The following is a 23,018-nucleotide window of genomic DNA, read 5'->3' as shown; positions in this document are numbered from 1 at the left end:
ACTTCTTTCTCTGCCAATAGGATCCAGACTGTAGCAACAGCAGCTGCATATCTTCCCTGGCACAGAATGATTTAGGGTGGAGAGCAGATTCTTTCCCCTTCAAATCACTTCAGAAAATTCTTGGCAGAAAGTCAGCTCATTTGTTTTGTTCGAGTAAGGAGGCCTGATTTATCAGTACAGAAAAAGTATTCATGCACTGTGTGCTGAATTGCATTAATTCATGTTCATGTGCTGAATTGCATTAATTATGTTTCTGTGTCCCAGACCAGTTGACTTTATTATTCTTCTGCTCCTAACAGTTTTTTAAATGCATATATAGTATTTCATGTCATTTTAATGCAAATATAGAAAAATCCACAAATTTGTGGCAATGTTTTCTATTTCTTTCTCCATTGCAGCTTGTGAAGTAGTTTGGGATACAGTTTGTGGTATATGAAAGCACTGATCACAGATTAGACTCGGAAATAAATTCTTTTTTTGTTGGTTTTTTTTTTTTTTTTTTTTTTCTGAATTGCTGGATCTACTAAAGATATATGCCTTGATATAGAAATAAGACTTGTATTCTTGTCTTATACACAACTTTTAGTCAATTTTTCTAAATTCATACTAAATTATTTCTAAATTAACCTATGAAAATATTTTTAAAGTAATAATATAAGGTTTTCTGGTATTCACAATACAGCAAAGTATTAAAATCATCTCAATTCTGCATTAAATGAGTATAGGATGTTCTGGGATATGGCCCTTTGTTGTTATTTGCAGTTCAAGAAGTGTGGTTTTATAAAAAACCCACAAAGTTTATTATTTTTTATGTATTAATGCATGTGCACATTTACATATTATAGAGAGAGCTATATTATGTCTCAGTTTCTAAGATCATGATACCTGAATGTTTTCCATAATTCTGAGGTGTTGACATCAGATTTTTTTTTTTTTTTTGTCCACTCAGCAGGAAATGGATTGTATTTCTGTATCATATTTACTGGAGGAACAGCCAGCTGAAGAGTGAGATTTGCTGTTGTGCAGCCTGAAACTGAGAAGTCATGCAGAAAATCAAGGTATGATCTGTTTGAAAAATAAAAGGGCAAATTCTTTGAATAGAGTAGGAAGGCAGAACATCGATAAAGCTTTCAAAATCCTCCCTTTTTCTTCGGCAGAATTAATCTTGTCCTGCTACAATCTGGCTTCAACTGTTCCCGCTATTTTTAGTTACTGATTCTAGCCAGGTCCTCAAATAGCTCAGAGCTGGTGTTGTTTGTGTCTGATGTAAAACTGATACAGACTTGGTTGGCATTTTCATTCATGTTTCATAATCTTCTCTAGTGCATACATAAAGACAATTATTTGGTGTGTTGGGAGGGGATATTTTTATTGCTGTGGACTAGATCAGACCCCCATTGTTTGACACTTAGGGTGCTCCTCATATGACCATAAAGGAAGAAATAAAAACATTTTAGTAATACTGAAGTTACGTATTTACTTGTAGTTGCAGAGAGGAATCACAGTTAAGATCAGGAAACTTCCCCTTCAGATTTGTTAAGGGCAATCTCAGAGTTTCTCTTATTTGTGTATTAAGTCCTTCATACAATTTGTATGCCATGAGAAAGACCCTGTGAGATAGAAATAGTGGTTTGATTGGCCCCTTGAGAAAAACATTAATTAAAAAAAAAAAAAAAAAGCCATTAAAGAGCTTTTCAAATGTCATTGATACAAATCTTGGTTCCACAAAAGAGAAAGAGTAATATGTAAGACATTGCAGGAGGTTTTTATTGATCGATTAAATTAAAATAGGCACAGTGGGGAACAAATCTACCGACAAATTTGTGAATAAACCCATTAGTATTTCCTTATGAAGTACTTGTATCTCTAACTGCATTACTTTTTTTCCTATGGTGATGTATGTAAGGAGGCTCATTAATACAATTTAAAACATCTAATAAGAGTTAATTTTTGAAATAAGATTTTTCTTCTTTTCTATGAAATGATGCATCTTTTCAAGCATTATATATTCTCAGATTTAGAAAATTGGAATGTAGTTGTTAATTTTGGTTCTGTGTCTCTGAGAAATGCATTCAGCAATCCATACAATATTCCTGCATTCTTGTTCCTTTAACTTCACATAGGCATAAAATACTCCAAAATGAAACTGGTTATTGAATGCAAGCATATTCAGCTTTACCTGTAGAAAAGATGAAACAAGTGTTATGATAAAACTTCAAGGAAGGTGAATGGGATTTTTATATGGTAGCTTTTATGTTCAAGATGTCTTGCAGGTTTGCAACCATAATTATATTTAGCAATCTCTTGAGTATCAGTGTAATTGAAATGTCATCTGTGGAATAATTTTGGTAATAGGCTACAGCAATATTACAGGAAATAAAAGACAGTGGTGAAATACTTTCTCTAGTAGATTACTCAAAAGAAATTTAATTAAGTGGTGTTTATGAGATAGCTTTTGGATAGGCTATCAGGATTAATAGCTCTGTAAAGAGTCTTCAGAAGAATGATATAGGATTAATTTTACTTAAAAAGGTAAATTCTTCTATTTTGATTCAGCCAAATGTTGACAGCCATCAAAAATCCATGTTCTTGAATAGGAAGCAGTACAGTAAAATCAAAAGCCTTGTACCTCATTCTTGTTTTAACTCTTATTCCATGTGAATAACATTCATTTTTGTATTTTAAGGTTAGAAGTTTTACCTCATGTTCGAAAAATGCGTCTTCCAGTGTCTTTTCTCCAGTGCCACTCCCTACGCCTTCAAACACAGCCTTATATTCCTAAAACCACAGACAACCACTCCATGGAAATAAGGTACTTTTGCATTCTGTGCAGCACAGACACAGACACCTTACATTACTTTGTAAATTAATCTTTGTTAAGTAATCTTTCTGCATAGAAGACCTCCTGTATAGATTACAATTCTACATAAATCAAAAGTTAAAAGCATATAATCAGCAAAAGAAAGAAAAATCAGATTTGTTCTTGTATTTCTTATCATCATTCCAACAATTTCAAGTAATTTACTGAAGACACTAAAAGAGACTTATTGTGGAATGACATGTGACCTTTCACTCCTTTGGGCAGAGAGCACTGAACTTCTTGTGCAAATAGTATCCATCAGAGCCAGAGCTCTAAATGGAGCCAAAACACTGAACTCTGATCATCACATGGCTGCTCCTTTTTATTTCCAGTAGTCAGCTGGATTTGCTTAACCTGCATTAATATTGTATCCAAATCCATTAATCTGATTTGTCATCCTGGAATATCCTGTGCAGATACATTTGATTTGATTTCTTAGGTGTTATGTTTCTGTGTAATTTCATTCTCTGTGTGTTTGGTTTGTTTTTCCCTTTAAGTAGGAGTGTAGTAGAGGTCTACAACAATGGTTCCCAAATTCATCTAAATAACCCACCATGTCATGAACAGTCTTGCTCCATACCTCACTGACATGGTTACGTATGATTAAAATGTTCTGCTTATGCATAGGAGCAGATGCACAGCTCCACCTTTTGTGGAAAAAGCAATAGACCAGGCATTTTTTTTCTGTACCTGCTTAGAGATAGCTTAAATATTATAGTTAGACAGAGTACAACAGAGTACAACAGCTTAGTTAATCTGCAACAGTTGAACTATGAATTCATAGATCAAGAGTTGCAGATTAGCTAATCTTTAATAAAAGCACTATTTGCATCAATATTCACATTTCCATCTACTTCTTTGAATCAATTAGTGATGTAGAGAAAACATTTCAGAAGGGAATTTTTAGGGTATACTGGCAATAAATCAGGTTTGACTAGTCAATGACATGAATTGTTTGGTCAGCTGAGTTTAAAAGGCTGTATGGCTATGCTCCAAAACCTTGGAGGCAGAAGCAATGAAATGAAACTCAATTTGGGGAGAGTGAATGGAGTAGGAAGAGTTGTATTTACTAGATGTGATTTGCTCTTACTTAAACATGCTTTTAAGAGGAACTTTGTACTGCAGTAATGTAATAATGTCTTATCTTAATCTTATCTCTTCATATCAAAAGTCTTTGATCCCATACTCTTTTTTTTATGGGAACTTTAGTAGCTCTGCTGACTTTTTTCCTCTCTTGAAAATTCTTTTAACTTATGTGTATACTCTTAAAAATTTTGCTGATGTCAGGAGATATTAATTAACTATTTTTATATTGGCTTTTTGTTTTAATAAATTAGTTTACATACTGCATAGTATTCTGCAACACACTTCACTTGCTCGTAGTCATCTGCATTGGCCAACAGGTGTAAGCCTTCTGGATAAAGTTTTCCACAGGTTGGATACAGCTTCTCCCGGTCCTCTTTACTCAGCTCAGTGCCAAATGAATTAATGGTGATGATAAAAGCACGTCTGTCTGCCTCAAACTTCATATGCAAAACAAAGAATAAAGAGGTGCTATTAGATATCTCATTCTAAATTAGTGTGGGTATATTCTGGGGTTTTTTAGTAAGTCAAACTATGGAAATTAATTTTTTTTAAAAGTCAGTTTGAGAGCATTGGAAACATACCTTATTTTTGAAATTGCAAATTCTTCTTTGCAAATATGCTTTAAATTCTAACTAGAAAATCAAAAACAATTTTGCAACTATGGATTTTATTCTGTGATTTTTGTTCTAAAAATATTATTTCTGCTGCTTCTTCATTTCCCTCCTTATTTACCCAGATGTTGGCAAGAAAAAATATCTTCACACCCTCACACGTAAGGTTATGAAATAATGATCTTATAAATTAAAAATAATAAAGGAAAGGACCAAGAATGAATAGTACTGCCTGTAACTCAAAGTGCTGTTGATAGTAAAAGCTGAATGAAAATCCTTAAAAATGTGTCGTTTCTCAATGCACATATTTAAAATGATAAGGAGGAGGGAGCCGTTTACTTGCCAAGTTAAAGTTTTAAGTGGTTTAAATAACAGTTAATTTTTAATACATAGAATCAAAGGCTATATTTCTTCTTTCAGGTTTAGATTCCTGTAGTATCTGTACTTTCACTGCAGCAGCAGATTAAAAGGCAATCCAATGACTAGCCCTCAGGTTCTTATTTTGTGCAAGGCAAAATTTCACTTACCATTCTTACAGTATGACTTAAAAATGCAGTAGTAAATAAAAGCAATCTTTTCTTCTGTCTTGAGATCTAAATTGGATGTGGTTTTAATTCTTTCCTTTATTCCTTATTTTCATGTTTTAAGAACAGCAGAGCCCTTGCTAATTGCAGGGATTACACAGGGAAAATCTTCCCAAGTGAAGTGTATATATAGTGTACACACATTTTAGGCGGCTTACAAAATTTCTTATGCTGTGGATATCTGAACTAGTTTAAACAGAGAGGTGCTCTTTTCATTTGAATAATAAGGCTGCATTTGCAACACTAATCTGCCACTTTAGCCAGTAAACACACATTCACATCTACTCTTGTGTATGGGAACACACAATAACAGGAACTCACTACCCGCTGGCACTGACTTCGAAGTAAGGAAAAGGAGTAAAGAAGTAATGAGACGAAAACAAGCGTGTTTGAAAAGATTTCTAGCTAATGAATAACAGGGCCAAACTTCACTTCCCTAATTAATAAAAATAAGCCTATTAGACCTACTGAAACCATTTTAGAAAGACAAATGCTTTCTTTTTTTCATCTTGTTATAGCCATGTAGAATCTAGCTGTTAGATGTGCAATATTTTGTTGATAAAAAACATTAGAAGCAATTGGAACTAATTGTAGCAGGTGTGGGTTCTGCTTCTGGTGGCTTCCAGTTTGAGAAAATTTTCAGGATAACTCCCATCCATTCAGACCTCTCAAATCATCAAATTATTGGCATATGAGGGTCTCTACAGAGAATAAGACCACAAGGCAATTACTTGGTGATCATCGGATTGCTGCAGGTAGAGGTGGCATCAGAGGATGACCATTTCCTTAGTGCATGTTTGCATGTGGGAGACTGCTGGGTCAGAATTTAGCATGGGCCATGCTAACAGACACAGCTTTAGCTGCAGTGCAGCGCAGTCCCGCTGTTTCCTGCCAGATTCAGGGCTACACATGCAGCATGTGCTGTCCATGGTGGAAATGAGATCATCAGTACTCTTAATAAGGAAATTTGGCACAACGTGTGGTGGACAAGGAGTTGGGGAGCTAAATACCTCAACCTCATCTGTAGGGTCAGGTTGGTACATATAAGATTACAAAATAAATAGCAAGTATTCTTTTGAATAATTAAACCCGTGGGGGTTTTTTTGTGAATCCAACCATTAGCAGTCTGTTCTGTGTGTCTCTTCAGGTTAATAAAATGTTATAGAAAAGGAAATCTTCTATAGAAAAGTTTATCCTCCTGGCTGATTGGCATTACATAGGGATTTTAAAAAAGCTTATCATAGGCTAAATTGTTACCACTGATATAAAGGGAGTTTTACCACATGCTTTAACTAATGTTAGTAAGTAATCTGCACTGAGCATGAATTTCTATTTAAAAATAAACTTTCTGAAAAATCTGAATCAACTATGCCAGACAATCTCTTGATTTTTATTTTTAAGAAAAGTCAAAATACTTAATTTCTATTCAATTTAACTTGATTAGGAGCATTTTGTTTAGAGCATAAATTGAAATGTTGTGACCTGCTTAATTAAAATAGGAAATTGCAATCCCTTTTAGGACATTATTTTGTAAAATGTAATTCAGGCACATTCTTCACAAAGGAATGAGCTCCCAGGGTTATTATCTGTCTTCTAAATGCAAACTTTCAGTATGAAGTCATCAGACCTCAGTGAATTTTTTTTGTTTCCAGGGTGTAAAATTGCTTATCCAGAAGAAAAGACTCCTGGAAGCAAGTGGGTGGTCTGGCTGTCAGTCTCTGCAAAGAATTGTGATAGACTAAGTGAGGAAGAAAAAAGAAAAGGGGACCTGAATGCTGAGAATTCAATTTTAGAAATTTCTGCATCTTTTATTAAAAAAACAGAGACAAAAATATCATTCACTAGATGCATGCATGCTTTGGTGGGAGGACATTAGGAATTTTGTATGTCATGGAAAAAAATATTAAACTTTGCTGAGTTGAGACAAAAATATAACACAGAATGTTCTACTTTTTTATATGACACTAATTCCAAAGGTCACTCAACTCTAACCTCAATCACCAATTGTAATAGGAAAGTAAACAAAAGTAGCAGTGCCATGAAGCTTGAAGATTATTGATTAGTAAATAGACAGTAATGCCAGGCTTTAGCTATCCCAAACTCAATGATCAACATTTTTGGTTTTTCTACATAATGGAGAGAAATGTTAAAGGGCAACAGGTTGAGATTAGTGAACTATTTCTTCTTTTCTGCTCTCTGATACAGAAAAATATTAACTGATACTGGCTCCTCCTTAGTAATGGTCTAGCTGCTTTTCTAGTAAAAAGGTAAAAGTCATCCTTGAATACACTATTCATTACCTCTTAGAAAAAACAGGTATATTTAGAGGAGAAGCAAACATTTCACAGATAACTTTGCAAATGGAGAGAAATTGAACAGGAAGAACAAAGTGAGACAATTATGAAAACATTGTGGAGTACTTTAATGTATGAAGACTGAATGTTTCTTACCTCAAGAATAGGTCTCATTATTTCTGCTGTAGTACCACCTTGTTTTTCACAAAACTTATAAAATGCCTCGAGGTAAGACTACATGAAAGAAGAAGAGAAATATTTTAAATGCTGCTTAAGACCTGGACCAGGATTGCACATAGCCATGAACCTAATTTTTAAATAATTCCATTAACTTTGATAATTCCACCTATGAATTTAAATTTTAAGTATATGCTTAATTACTTATTTCAAATGAAACTTGTTTTTACAATTTCAGATAAAATGTTTTCAAAAATTGTAATAAGAAAAATATTATGTTTTACTTGCTCTCTAAAGAAGGAACTTTTTGAGCTCCATTGAGCTTCCACTGCATAATAAGCAGATGGCTAAAGGAAACTCTTCATTTACAGTGAGTGGAGGAGGGATTTGGGCATATGCCACGGCTGTTGGGCCAGCAGGATGAGGATACACAAACTAATCCCTGCTGCTCTACCCTAAACCCTGGATTAGGACAGAACAGCAGACAAAGCTTCTGTAATACTGGTCTGCAGAGCCCTCTGGTCTATTAAGGATTCTGGCATCTGCACCCATTTCAAAATACCTGTGCAGGAAGGACACAAAATATAACAGAGATGCTGTTCTGCCTGCCTCTCAATCTCCCAAAATACTGTATTAGAGAACATTTATGTTAAAATGCATTTGCTACAACTTCACACAATCTTGTTAGGAGCTGTCATTAACTATGCAATTAAGTGAATTTTAAGTAGAGACATCTCAAGGGGGATCTACTTCATAGAATTGTGCATTAGGTTCTGTACAGGGCTATCTGATAGTAGAGCAGAAGCAATTGATCACATTGGCAGCTGAAGTAAAGGAGAAATTATCTATTAATAATTTAATAGTGTTTGCAGAATGGTCCCCCTAATATTTAGATGAGCAAGAAGAAAAAAAAATAGATTGGATAAGTGTTAATATATGGACATCCACACAGAATATAAGAATCAAATATGTATGTTGCCAAATTGGAAAAAGTGTCTAGTATAGCAGTACTGTGAAAGAATTAAAATACATTTTAAAATTAATATATGTAGGCATAATTGATGTTGTATTGAATGAGAGAGTTAGTAAATGTTTTAAGAATTAAAAATCGGCTTTGGAATTTAAAAATATCATTTGTAAGACAAACAGAATTTTATTTTCTTTTCCCCTAGTGCAATCAGATCACTGTAAAAATACTTCCTGCAATCTGGGGAATCCACTGTAAAAGAAAGATGATAAAGATTTTGAAGAGAATGTGCCAGTAAGAACCGTTAATGGATTGGAGTATGTATAGCCTTTAAAGAGACCATTGTAAGAGTAGTGACCTGTGTGCCAAGATTTGTAAAGTACTTTGAAAATGTAAGGCTCATGTTAGATGCATATCCTTGCAGCACTATTCTGTAACAATGCTAAAAATTACTTTTAAAGAAAGAAAATTATATAAAATCCTTCAATAAAAATCATGTGAGCTAGACTCAAAACCATTAGACCCTTTCAAATCTCATCTTCCTTATATAAATAAAGATAAATGTTAGCCAAAAGCCTGTCTAGGCTCACTCAGGAGCTAAGAGCTCTCTGGCATTTGGTGGCTGAGTTATTCATAAACAAATCTGGATCTGAATATTAGCCTGACATCTAGAGCTTTTTCATTAATAAGGTATTAAATTAGAGTTTGGATGCAGACCTAAAATTTGAAAAGTCCTCAAACAGTGGAGTAGAAATGGAAGCAGCTGGATTTCATTCCAGGATTTGAAATCAACCAGAGGACCTTAGACAGCTTGCTTTATCTCACCATACTTCTGTTTCCCCATCCATAAAATAGGGTTAATGATACTGACCTGCTTTGCTGAGACATTTGATAAACCCCAAATATTATCATTTTCTTGTAAAGACTTGCCTTGTACAGTTTGTTGCGCATTATTTCAATGTTCATTTCATCCAGGTCATTTTCAGACAGGCAGTCTTGAAAAAAAGCAGCTGAAAGCAGAGTTTAAAACATAACAGTATAAATCTGCATGCTGATAATATGCAGCTCCTGTCTATTGCTCACCAGTGTGTGAACAAGGATCTGAGGGTTCCGTTGTACAAGAAAGGGTGATATCATAGAGAGGAAGAAAAATCCGCTTGCTTTTCCCCTTATCCTCCTATCCCCTCCTTTTTAATGAGAATCGGCAGTGAGGGGAATCAATCAGTGCTGCAGCCAGAGCCCATGTCTCCAGAGAGAATCGAATGGGAATGCTAATGAAAGCCCTAATCTTCTCTAAAGTATATCGTTTGGATATTATGGAGATTTTCTAGTGAGGGACATGAAAAATAATTTTTGTCTGAAATCATGTAAGTATTCTGCAATTGCTAAGGAGAATCCTCTTTCCTATTTTCCCTTTTCTTCTTTGCGTATGTACTGTGGGAAAGGCAACAGGTTGCAGCTGATAAAGGGCACATGCTTTGACCTTGACCACCTGTGCTTATGGGTCCTCGGCAGAACTGGCTAAAGAGCAAGCTTTTGAGCAGGGAGGCAGTGGATGAATTTCACTTGTGCAGCTGGACCATTTAAAAATATGATATTCATAACCAATATGATATTCATAACCAACGTGTGCCTCTTGCTGTTCCTGAGCCAGCCCAGTGAGGCAGAGCAGTACCATATGAAAAAGTGTTTTCCCAAGCAGTGGCAATGGAAGATGGTATTTGCAGAAAGGATGTGAGCCTGCCCATGTTTTGTGGTCTTATCCCTTCCTACTTTTCCAGCATCCAGATTTTAAATGGAGAATATCAGGAAGTATAGCCCTGAGTGTTCCCTTCAGTATCTCCTTATATATCTATTGCCCACAAATTTGTCCCATGACTTTAAAGAACTGACAACACCCTCTTCTCTTACAACTAGTTTAGCAAAACAAACAAACAAACAAACAAAAAAAAAAGAAAAAATATATATAATAAAATCCAGAAATTTACTACTACCAGCTGTGTGAAAACAGTGGTTTAGTTCACCTTTTAAAACTAGTTTTTCTGAAGGATTTGGTAAGCAGCAGTTCATAACTCACTGTGAACAAACCACTGCTCTCAGGAATCTATAAACCATGTCCATATCTCTCATCAGCTTTGTCCACTCCAAACTGCAATCTGGACTTTTCAGTCTGTCTACACATGGCAGCACTGTTCATTTTAGCTGCTCTGCTCTGTCCCTTCTCTGATTTCACTGTACAGGCAGCTGCAGCTGGGATCCACCAAGGGCACAGCCAAGCCCCTCAGTCAAGCAGGTGCAACTGAAGGGGGCCCACCTGCAAAACAAACTGGGACTTTTTACCAAGGCATGTAATAATAGGACAATGGGGAATGGCTTTAAACAGAAAGAGGGTAAGTTTAGATTAGATATTAGGAAGAAATTCTTTACTGTGAGGATGATGAAACAGGAATAGGTTACCCAGGGAAGTTGTGGATGCCCCATCCCTAGAATTATCCAAGTCCTGGTTGGAAGGGGCTCTGAGCAACAGGGTCTAGTGGAAGGTGTCCTTGCCCATGGCAGGGGTGTTAGAACTAGATGATCTTTTATCTCACTTCCTGCCCAAACCATGCTATGATTCTATGGCTCTAAACTCCCCCTGCTCTTTGTGACTGCCCTGCCTGTCTGGAGGGATGCAATGTAACCTGTAGGGATAACAGGGGGGGCAGAGAGCAGGAGCCTGGCATGAAGGAGCAGCAAAGGATGGAAGAAAGGTATTTTCCCCAGGTTTCCCCAAGTTTTCCCCTAAATGTTTCATTATTTTCTGTTTGTTTCCTTATATCTGGATCAGTAATTAATTATGCCATACATATATCGATCAGTAATAAATCAAGTTAATTTCTCCGCAGATTTAGTCTGGTTTGCCTGCAACAGTACTTTGTGGGTGATCTCAACCCACAATCTATTTTTTCCACCTTTTTTCACCCCTTCATTGTGCTGAGAGAAGGCAAGTGGCTGGGTGGGAATTTTTTTGTGTCTGAGGCCAACCTATCACACCTTTTTGAGAAGCAGAACCCAAAACCTCTTACAGTACTGAAGATGAGGGCACATAATGTTTTCATATACATTCAAATGCATCCAGTTCTGGCTTATTCTCAGTGCCCTTCACAGGCCATTAGGTTTTGTTCGTGTTGGCTGCTGCACCACATTGAGCAGAGTTTCATCTTAATTTCATAATGTGACATTTCCAAACTTTATGCTTTGCTCTTGGATTTAGTTCTTCAAAATAGGACTTTTCTTTGTATTTGAACCATGCCCAAATCTCAAGAGAGAATCTGGGTTCTACCATGACATTCAATATTTATTAGTAGCTGTCTTCTTGATCCTTAGTGAAGACATATTTTTTAATATAATGTAGGTGTTGAAATAAAAATATATATGTTTTAAATCAGTGACTACTTTGAACAGAAAAGATATACATTGCACTTCTTGAGTAACATGACTCTGCTACCCAAGGTGGATATAGAAGCTATTAATAAATGTTAATAGAATATGTCATGAACACCACTTCAGATGTTCTTGCTCTACAATTCAAGATTTGTATTACCAAAACACAGCATATCCAGTGGGAAACATCCTGTTCTAAAGAACACAGGATTAGTAGTTTTGAGTAAAAAAAAATAAAAGAAATAATTTAGTGTTTTTACCTAATGGTGTGTCAACCAAAATTGCATTGAAGAGTTCAGTAGGGTTTGAGGCAATGCTGACTGCTTCCATTTGCTCAAAGCTCCCCAATGGATGGCACTTGGGAACAAGTTCAGCTATGGGTCGCTGATGTAATGTGCCAGTTATTAAAAGAATTACGTTGTCAATCATATAGTTGTATCTGTATTGGAAATAAAAAGTAAAAATAAATTATTTTTATAATCAATTTTCACTTGAAAAAATAAAAATCCAACATTTTTGAAAATTAGCCATAATACCGAAGTATTATCAGAATGTATGTTCATTCTGTATCAATAGCTCATCAAAAATCAACAGAAGTTTTAAAATAGCAAGTAGATAACACAGCACTAGTTTTAAACCTGATTGATACCTGACTGATATGACTGATTTAGAAAACGGACACTTTTAAAAAGGTGGTACTGACACATGACTATAATAACCATAACAGCTGAGAGATGTAGATTCACTGTAACAAGTGAATCCAAAGCAAATCACTTGAGCTAGCAACTTTTCAAGCTTGGGATTTTTTTATTTCATATATACCATCTGGACAAAGAAGTACATGGGAATCTCGGCACTAAAACTGCAGACTTCATGCAGATGGTCCAATTTAAGTTTTCTTCTCACTCAGCTTTAAACATCCTCCCATAAGGGAGCTAAGAACAGGCTCTTACAGATTTCTTCTCTATTAAAGTTTTCTTTTGAGTAGAAGTTTCCTATCAGCTTCATACTAGTTTAGTGTCAAAGGGGCTGAGAAGAGTCTTGTCAGTGACTTGGAAATTCTCTCAAATGCCAGTCTTGAGTTTGCATTGTTGACTAAGAACACAGCTAGAAACATACAGGATTAATATGTTCTCACCCAAAATATGTGAAGAGGGCTTGAAGATCTGGTGGAATGTAGTTCAATAATTTGTGTGAAATATCTTTAACCAGTGTACCCATTATTTAAAAAAAACAACAATGAGCAAAGACTGTGCATACGCATCTATACATCTATGTCAATGAGTGTGAGAAAAGAACTGCCAAAACTTTCATGCTTTCATTTTTATTTCCCTGAAACAAAATGTAAACACTGTATGCCCACAAGCATCCTAGGACAGCCTTTAAGATCCTGTTAATATATCAGCCTAAAAGTGGTTAGCTACACATGACCAGAAAAAAAAAAAATGATGATACTTTCTTTTTTACTATAATAATAAAAATGGTCCTTGAAAGTTAGTTGAACAGTTAATTATTCTTGTTAAAATATATTAAAAGCATAAGATCAAGGGGAGTAAATAGGTAAAATATCATGCCGGTATTTTGCTAGTCCATGTTGTTTTACTGTTAAAAAGCAGATCCCTGTTCTTACAGTTGTTTAAGCCACTTGTTTGCAAGTTTCATCTATTTATGATGGTATTGAGATCAGAGCTTTCTCTTCATCCAGCATCAAACAGCAGCTGAACTTTCAAATAAAGCTACTTGGATCTAAGTACCTTGCAATATGCCATATGAAGTCCCCCTGGTTTTTATTTATTTGGTTCAAATAGTATAAAAATTATGACAGGTGTAGGATGTGTTGTCTTTCCCCCTTTAAAAAAGGTCTACAATTTGCCACTTGCCTAGGAATTAAATCACTTCCCTGTACATCATGAAATTATTATTTTTGCATGAATTATGCCTCCCCCCCCAGCAATGTAGTATTCCAAGTTATCTGACTTAAACAGTGTTTGAAAATTTTAACCATTTTTTTAATTAATTAATCTCTACCAATTCTTCTGCCACTGTTCACATAAAGAAAACTGCTTCTGGTCTTTAAAATAATTAGCTGTGAAGACAACAGCTCTTCATATACACATACAGTTTCAGAATTTATATTAGCAAGTAAAGTATGCAAATGTAGCAGTATCAAAGTAATTTTGCTGGTTTTAAAACTTAGTAGAAATTCTAATATGTTGCATTTACACTATTTAACTGCTTTTTCTGTGTGGTAAGATATGTGGTAAGCTATTTTACTGCTGTGTGGTAAGCTATGTGGTAATATTACTTACGTGACAAAATTCAGAAAAGTAGCAAGTGGTTCAAAAGCATGGTTTCTAAAGTAATGAAATTCTGTGAGTAGTTTAGTTTTCAGTTTTTCATCGATGGTGGAAACAGTGAGAGGGCCAGTTTCGTTAGCCAAGAAGTTGCCATAGTCTGTAGTCTGTAGATGTAACTTCAGATCTGAAATTAAATTCAGGAAAGATCATGAGAATAAACTGTCATATTGTCTGCAACCAATTTTTTTTAAAAACTTAATTTCTAATACATTTTTTTCATTAAGAAACTGATCATACTCTATTGGAAAGTTTTTTTTTGCATAGCTCTAATAGAGTGTAAATGCAAAATTGATGCAAATTTGTACTGCCTTCTACTAGTAAGACTTTCTGCATACTGTAGGAAAGAACAAATAATTTATGCCTTTGTCAGAAGTTTTACCATCAGCTTTCATTTTCAGACATACCAGGTAGGCTGTTACTCACTAATGTCTCTAGTCCTTCCCTCATCAGGTTTGTTCAATGTTTCGATTTTACTGATTTGCACCATTATAATGTGTCAGTTATTTTGTCTGCTGCAGTCTCATGGACTGTTTTGCATTAATAGGAATAATTCTTTAACTTTGGTAAGATCTTAAATATTCCCATGAAACATCTAAATCTCAAGTAAGATTATAATCTTCTGTTATCAGGCTGCCTGAAGAAGAGAACACATCTTGCCTGGCGTACATTCTGGACTCCAAATGATTCTGCAGTGGAGCACTTGAAAGGGGAGAGTTTACACTCTCTTAGCATTTCTGGTTTGGCTTTCTCTAATTTATGGCTGCTACTAGCAAATCCTAAGAAGCTGTTCCAGAAACTTGGGTCATTGTGACATTTTCTGTTTGAGCTCTCAACCCTGGTGACTAGGGAAAAATGAGTTGTTTTGACCATAAAGTTAAAAGAAACTTTCACGCTATCATAGAATTAATATGACAAATTTTCTCTGCTAGACATTTTTTAGTATGAGGCATAAGCAAGCGTTTGATTCAGTTCTTGCTGTTCAAAACAGTTTAATGTTTTCTTTTAGAAAAGGCCCCACTTCAGTGCATAATTGTGGTCAAATGCTATACTAAAACTATTGTAAATTATAGACTGGGATGCTGTTATATGATTTGGGCATTTATAATAATTAGATTTCTATGTGAAATCTGAACTGATAATTAGGAAAAAGGACAGCAGCACTTTCCTTTGATGGAAAGAAGGTTGTACCTGTAAGGAAGTTAATTTGCAGATAGCAAGGTAAGCATTGATCAGTACAGTAGCCACTTTTGCCTAATTCCCTACGTGTATGCTTCCTTAGAATGCAATAAGGCTGCCTACACTGACACTTAAAGTAAAAGAACTAGTACAGTGTGAAGCAGACTCCTACATTTAGCACTGTAGCTTACTGAGATAAATTTCATAGAGTCTTCTATGCAAGCTGGCTATCTCTCAAGGTTGCTCAGAGTCCTGTCCAATCTGGCCATGAATGTTTCCAGCCTCTCTAGGCAACCTCTTCCAGTGTTTAACCACCCTCCTTTTAAAATGTTTCTTCCTTATATTTAGCCTGAATCTATTCTCTTTTAGTTTGAAACCATTGCCCCTTGTCCTATTGCTACAGGCCCTATTACAAAGCTTGTCTCTATCTTTCTTGTAACTCCCTTCAGATACTGAAAGTTGGCAATAAAGTCTTCCTAGAACCTTCTCCAGGCTCAACAGTCCCAACTGTCTCAGCTTTTCCTCATAGGAGAGATGTTCCAGACCTCTGATCACCTTTGTGGCCTCACTCTGGATTCACTCTAACAGGCCCACGTCCTTCCTGATCTGGGGACCCTGGAGCTGGACACAGTGCTCCAGGTGGGATCTCACAAGGGCAGAGCAGAGGGAGAGAACCATTTCTCTCCTTGCTTTAGATGCAGTCCAGGATACAGTTGGTTTTCTGGGCTGTGACCACACATTTTCAGCTCATGTCTGACATTTTGTCCAAGAGTAGTAAATATCCGAGTCCTTTTCCACAGGTCTGCTCTCAATTCCTTCCTGCCCCAGCCTGTGTTGATACCAGGGATTGCCCAACCCAGGTGCAGGACCTTACCCTTGGCCTCATTGAATCTTGTAAGATTCCCATGGGCTCACCTCTCCAGCTTTGCTGGGTCCCGCTGAATGACATGCCGTCCCTCAGTTGTGTCAACTGCACCACTCACTCAGTTTGGTGTCACATGCACCACTCAGTTTGGTGCCACCTGCAAACCTGTTGACAGTGCCCTCGATCGCACTGTCTGTGTCACTGATGAAGATATCAAATGGTACTGGTCCCAAAAAGAACCCTTCAGGGGCGCCTCTCAGCACTGAGCTCCATCTGGACTTTGAATCATTGCCCACTACTGTCCGGATGCAACCACTCAGCCAATTCCTTATCCACCAAATATAGTCTATTCATCAAATCTGTATCAAATCACATAACACACTTAGAAAAAGTCATAGTTTCAGTATAGACTTCCATGTAGGAAGAGGAGAAAGAGAATCCAAATATGAAAAAAGAAACGCAATTAAAGAAAGAGGGAAAGGTAAGCAAGACTAAGAAGAGATAAATAAAAATGCAGTTATAGCCAGAAATTAGTCTATGTAAGACCAAGTTTTTAAAAGCTCATTAATATTTTGATTTTACACCTACATTTCCTGTGAAAACTGTTCATTCCTACTTTTCTCTTTTTTTTTTTTTTGCAGAGTATAAAAATACTAGGCATATGCTCAGATTAGATAATACTACTTTATTAGATGCAGAGCTCAATTCCAACTTTTCTCAATTTCTTTTCAGATGAACCACAGATATCTGCTTTTAGCCACACTGCGTAAATGCCTTTCAAACACAATACTTTTCAGGGGTTAACTACATAAAGCAGACTGTAAAACCCAAATATCAGCCCCAAGTGTTGACCATTCTGAAGTGTGATTAACATCATCATAAGATGAACAGACACAAAAACCTCCTGATCAAAAGTAGTTTCACAAGATTTTGTTACTGTTCCTCAGTTCTCTGATTGATTGATTGGCTTCATAAACCATGCCTTAATATAAAGCATGAAAAATATTAGCTATAATTCATTAAATAGCCTCACCCATGTCCTAAAAGCTATGGAGGAAATGTTATACCCAGGAATGTTGGGTTTATATCCCTGTCAGTTACACAGCCTGCTTTATAGATGTATTTATTTAATTGAATAAATAAATGCCAACATGCATACTGTATTTAAGAAAAAAATATTCAACTCTGTCTCATGGTCTTGGCCAAAATAATAATCCACAAGCTGCAATACCGTATAATATCAACCAGGAATGTCATAATCAGAGTTCACATCAAGACAGAGTTCAGTGCAGCTTAGAGACTGAACTGGTCAACCTAAATTATAGTCCTTTCTTTGCTGCTGGCATAAATAAGGCCTGGGAACTATCGCTATCAGACATTTGCACTAGTGACATGACTGGGTGACTAAGCAGGATGACTGAGCATTACAGGGGCCCCAGACATTCCTGTTCACCAAAACCTTTTATTGATAGTAGCTGCCCCTTTTCTCAGGGTCTCTTGGAGACCTACACAAGACTCTGGCCCTTGTCCTAAAGATCCCTAGGAAAGAAAATTCCTGTATTTCAACTGTCATCCATTCATTTTGATTGCCATCCGTCTGCATTGTCTATTTCCTCATAAAATTACATTCAGAAAAACAACTTATAGGAAAAGTAAGACCTTAAATAATTACATGAGTTTACTCACAACTGAACAGCAAACAAACACAATTAACTGAAGTATGACTAAAAGGAATTAATGCAGAGGAAGACTACTTTAAGACAAATGCAGTTAAGACAGGAATGATCCTGATCAAAAAGAAATAAAGAATATTGTGAGAACTTTAACAAAGTGTTAACCTGGTCTCTTGGCATCAAGTTCATGGTAATTTGTCTGACCCCTCACTTTGATAGCAATAACCAACTAGCTGCAGTTTTCTTTCAGGTAACACTGTTATTTCAGCCACCATGTGCTGCAGGCCCTAGCTCTGGCAAGTTAAGTAAACTTGTTTTCAGTGATTCTGTCAGGACAAGAGTTGAGATGCTTGTCCTTCTGTGACCTAGGCTCCTTTCTACAGAGCAGAAGTCTTTCTATCACAGAAAAAAGCAAGAGAAGAACAAAACACTGCATTTAAACACCTCCACACTCCCACACCCCCCTATTCTACTTCAAAACTGTCAGCAAGGTTGCTCTGGGAACCTCATTCCCTTGAAACAGATGATGCCATAGGGTCAAACCAGCAGCAAGCAGCCCATGAGGTAGTTCAACCAAGCCAAAGAGGATGTCTAAGTGGGACTGAAAGCCTCTCCCCCTGTCTATGTGGCCCTGAATTGAGAGGACTAGTCTGTTAGTTCTTTTTTAATTTCCATCTCGCTTTTACACTTGTTCTGATTATCAAGCAGATGGAAAGCACTAATCTACAGTTTTTCTTGTGGTTCTTCAGTAGTGATGTTATGGTTTCCTCTCTAGAGATACCAAAACCACTTTGAAATTAAAAGAGATTTTTGCTTATGTTTATGGGTTACTTTGAGTGGTTTTGATTTTTGTTTTCTGCTTGTTTGTTTTACCATATTTATAGTGTCTTTAGCTTAGGTCATTTTTGTGGTGTGGTGCTAAGCCACAGAACGCAGAATAGGGTAAATTTATTACCTTTTAATGTGAAGACATGATGGCACTACTGAGTAAACATCACATTACTACAGCACAGATCCTCTTGCTGAATATTTCAAATTTAAATAAAAGACAATGTATGAAATTTACTTTAGAAATTTACTTTAGGTAGGGGTCTGTGGGTTTGGTGTACTGTACACTCACAGTAAAAGTTCAGTATTACAGCATCCGACATGTGCAGAGAAGTAAGTGTTTAACATCATGTAGAAATCCATTATTTCTATATTTCTCATATTTTTATTATAAATAATTCATTTGGTAGGTAAATGGTGGGAATCTGTTACCTGCCTATAATAAGTAGAAAAAAGTTACAGTGGTGAAAAAGATGCCGTTGAATAGAGAAAAAGGGGAAGTGATAGTGGGTAGTAGAGATATGCTTCTGGAGGGATGCTGAAGGCTGCTGCTTCTATTGATGAAATCACTTGCATTTTAAAATGGAATGAACACTAGAAAAAATAAGTTTCAAAAGTAAAACTAATTGTTCTTCCTATTACAAGTTTTAATTAGGAATGTTTTTTATCTCTCTGTTGTTACTTGTCCATCTGCTGCATGCTCTTAAAAATATTGAAGGTTTATATATCTGAGAAATATTTGAAAACTACCTCATGGTGGTAAATAACTTCCTTGTACGACTTAAAATTTAGGGTTTTTTTACCTATTCTAAACTTAATATGAGCAAGTATTCTTTTGTGAAGGGTGCAAAAAATCCCTTTTGCTTATATGTTTTTAACTCTGTATCTTTTCTTATTCAGAAGCAACCAGGATTTTTTTCCTTCATGGGGCTTTGGATGACATCATTTATTGAGCTCGTCTGCAGGGAGAAGTGAAGAGACAACACAGTTAAGTTATTCTACCTATCTGTCCTTTGTGTCTTTTATAGATGTTTGAAGCTGTTACCTTTTTCTGAAGTATGTATACTTATGCAGCAGGACTTTTTCACTTAAAAATTAAATACAATATCAGTATTTTCTGTAGAGTCTGTAAGTTGCATAGATCACAAATGCTGGAACAAATGGGGTAAAGAAACAGTTGATTTTGTCCAGCTGACATAAGGAATAAATTTCATTTCTCAGTGTGATTGTATACATCTGGTCTCTGTGTCTGAACTGCCACTGTATTTAATGGAGAGCTGGTACAGCTGTCCAGGTTATCAGCAGAAGTAGACACATGCACTTGGTCTGTTCAGTAGTGCCTAGATTCCATTGACTGTACTGATAAACTCTTCTTTAACTATAAGAGGAACTTTATTCTGCAGACAGGTAAATATCTACATGCATTTCTTTAAATGTAGTTGTTTTAATCTAAGAAATGAATGGCAAGCAATTTTCCCAGATTTATGTTATTATTTATATTAATAATTTAGACAGCCTCAAAACTCTGTTGGATATGGAAATCATCATTCTTCCCTTTTTCTTACTCCAAACCCATTACTGCATCTACAAATCAGCCAAAGCATAAAATAGAGTGAGCTTATTCATTCTCCTTCTTCCTTTTCCAAATTGATCTAATAGACTGCAAGTTATAGAAATCGAGTGTACAATCATAGCTTTCATTTTGCAGTCAGGAAAATGAACTTTATGTTCCTTTAGAAAGGTGATTTCTTCCTGTTGCATTTTTTTCCTGCCAAGTGTCTAAAGGTATGTCATATGATTCTTTGGTACAAGTCTGTCTTCATCAGGCTGTGACCAGTCTTGGCCACAGAAAGCTGTTTTGGAAACTACTGTGTGTTCTCTTTATTACTGTGGCAAAGTCACCTTGAAAAGAGCTTTTTTTTTTCTTTTTTTCTTTTTTTTTTTTTTTTTTTTTTTTTTTTTTTTTTTTCCCTATTTCCCTAAGTTTTATCTTTGTGGAGTCTAGTTTTCTGTTCCTGGTAAGCCGAGCTTCCATCACTGCCCTAAAACTCAGGAAGTAACAAATTACTAAAATCATGTATTTTATAGAGAAACTCAGAGCCAAATAGCACACTTTTAACAAGATTTTGGAAACTGTTTTATACAGCTGAAATGGTATGAAAGTTCCAGACCTGAATTGTTCTATAGCATGGTTAAAATCTGTGAGAAGGTTGCCAATCTCCATAAGAACTCTGTGGATGAGATCTCTAAACCTTATCAGTAAACCAAAAAGCCCCATTGTCTGCATTGCTTAACAAATTACAGCCTGCACACAAATCACAGTCTATGGAAAGTTTTAACTTAAATATGAGAACAGTTCTTCAAAGGACATTAGGGTTGTCTCTGGGTTTAAGAAAAACCCTCAGTAGTTCAGTCTTTTACCTTCCCTTCTTCAAACACCTAAGCAACAGTCTTTCTTCCTGAATAAAATAAACCAGCAGACTTACCTTCTAGTGTCTCACACTGTGCTAAATTGACATAGTCCGCACTTGTCAAGATCCCAGCTTTGAACCCTCGGACCAGACCCTCCAAATAGCCATGGTCCACATTGAAGTAAAACTCTGAGTATCCTGGCATGGAGAAAGAAGATCTTTCTGGGTACTTGATGGCACTGAATATCTGCCACCAACTGTTTTTCCCCTCTTTGGAAGGAGTGACAAATAGTCACGGAATTCCTGCCAGCCTATGATTGTGTTTTACCAACTGGTTTCTTCCTGTTTCTTGCTCCTACTGTAGTTCCAGTATAGTTGATGCTTACACAGTGGCCAGCCAGTAAATCCAACTCCCTCCTGTCAAAGCCAGAAAATGAACCTGTTATTGCTGGAAGAGAAGCCAAAAAGGAAGCACAGGATTTAACCCCTGCTTGCAAGAATGCTCTGTACTGCTTGGAGAATGAGAAAGCACATTACAAAGCTTGAATAAAACTGTATTATAAACAGGAAGTTATCTGAGAATGCCTATAGAGAAAATATTTCTGCAGTAAAATAGTAGTCTGTGGCAGAACACAGCCTATTCAAGGAGCTTAGATGGTCTGGTAGTGTCTCTGTATTGGTTTTTTTTTAACATTTTTGCTTGCTGGAAATTTTCTGCTGCTCGTCTCTATCACTAAACATATATATGAATTATAAGAGCCTTCTAAGAATTACAGTGAATATTAGATGATGTGCAAAGGCGAAAGGTTTTTGTAGGGTTTGACTTTCATTGTCCTTGAAAGTCAGTATCTAGAACTTGCTTTGAAACCATAGCTTGTCCCAGTGTGCCACCCACACCTAAAAACACACACTCATATTTCAGAGCTTTGAACATGTTTGGTATATTGTGTTGGCTGAAGGCATGCACCATGGCTAGTCTATTGACATTTGTGCTGAAATGTGGCTGCAGCAAGAGTTGTGAGTTGGCAGCTGGTGGGACAAGGCTGTGACTGAGACCACCTTCCCTGTCCTGGGAGGGAAGAAACTGATGAGACCTCAGTACTCACCAGATGATTCCTGTCTATACCACACTGCTCCTGGCACAGCAAGGCTTGGAAGGCTACACAGTGAGGGACAAGATGCCTGCATATTTGCTGCCAAAACAGCCACCCCCTACCCCCTCCAGGGAGGTCACTGGCTGGCTGGTTTCTTGGCTGGCTGGCTGCTCCAATGGGCAGGAGGCTCCTAGCCAGCCAGCCAAGAAACCAAAGGAGCCAGGGGAGCAATACAACTGCACCTTGAGGGTTAAATGAAAATTGTCTCAGGCTGGATATTATCTCATCTCTAACACAGGGGAAAAAATGACAGGGGAAATAATGGCAGCATTTAGACATTTTGAAAAATCATATGCTCAGACATGCAAACTGTATTTAGTTGGAAGTTCAATGGGGCCAAGAGTATTGGAGTTTGCTCCTCATACACTGGGTTTGCAGTTTTAAGTCAGTCAGTTCTTGGCACTGCAGAGTTAACCCAGCTAAAGAAGAATGAGACAGATTAGCCCTATTAGAAAATAGAAACAAAACATTTCCCTCCCCCACACAAACAATTTGGTTTTGTCTCCCAAGTCTGCATACCAGCAGTGCTCAGAACATCCTAATGCAAGAAAT

General features: G+C 36.5%; 1 protein-coding gene across 2 annotated transcripts; it reads right to left on the bottom strand.

Annotated features, from left to right (window-relative positions):
* Positions 1-1,493: 1,493 nt before the first annotated feature.
* Positions 1,494-21,517, bottom strand: ATP6V0D2 (ATPase H+ transporting V0 subunit d2). 2 transcript variants are annotated; one of them, XM_053950385.1, is made up of 8 exons: positions 21,388-21,517; positions 14,312-14,483; positions 12,263-12,441; positions 9,510-9,589; positions 7,592-7,669; positions 4,207-4,383; positions 2,701-2,778; positions 1,494-1,610 (listed from the first exon to the last, which is right to left on the bottom strand). In XM_053950385.1, exons 1-8 carry the CDS (start codon positions 21,515-21,517, stop codon positions 1,581-1,583), a joined length of 924 nt encoding a protein of 307 aa, XP_053806360.1. In that variant the 3' UTR covers positions 1,494-1,580. The 2 variants fall into 2 exon arrangements, with proteins under 2 accessions (XP_053806360.1, XP_053806354.1); XM_053950379.1 differs by lacking the exon at positions 1,494-1,610 and adding an exon at positions 1,747-2,179.
* Positions 21,518-23,018: the final 1,501 nt, after the last annotated feature.

The sequence above is a fragment of the Vidua chalybeata genome, chromosome 1 (assembly GCF_026979565.1).
Source record: "Vidua chalybeata isolate OUT-0048 chromosome 1, bVidCha1 merged haplotype, whole genome shotgun sequence".
NCBI classification, from domain to species: domain Eukaryota; kingdom Metazoa; phylum Chordata; class Aves; order Passeriformes; family Viduidae; genus Vidua; species Vidua chalybeata.
Note: the sequence above shows the minus strand (reverse complement) of the source record. Positions and strands in the feature narration are given on the sequence as shown.

What these genes read in the sequence shown, in the direction of transcription:
- ATP6V0D2 (XM_053950379.1), bottom strand. Translation starts at nt 21,517, where the DNA reads ATGCCAGGATACTCAGAGTTTTACTTCAATGTGGACCATGGCTATTTG. An exon ending in ACAGTGTGAGACACTAGAAG is followed by an intron (nt 14,484 to 21,387) that starts GTAAGTCTGCTG and finishes ATTTAATTTCAG; the next exon opens with ATCTGAAGTTACATCTACAG. An exon ending in TTTGGTTGACACACCATTAG is followed by an intron (nt 9,590 to 12,262) that starts GTAAAAACACTA and finishes CTCTGCTTTCAG; the next exon opens with CTGCTTTTTTTCAAGACTGC.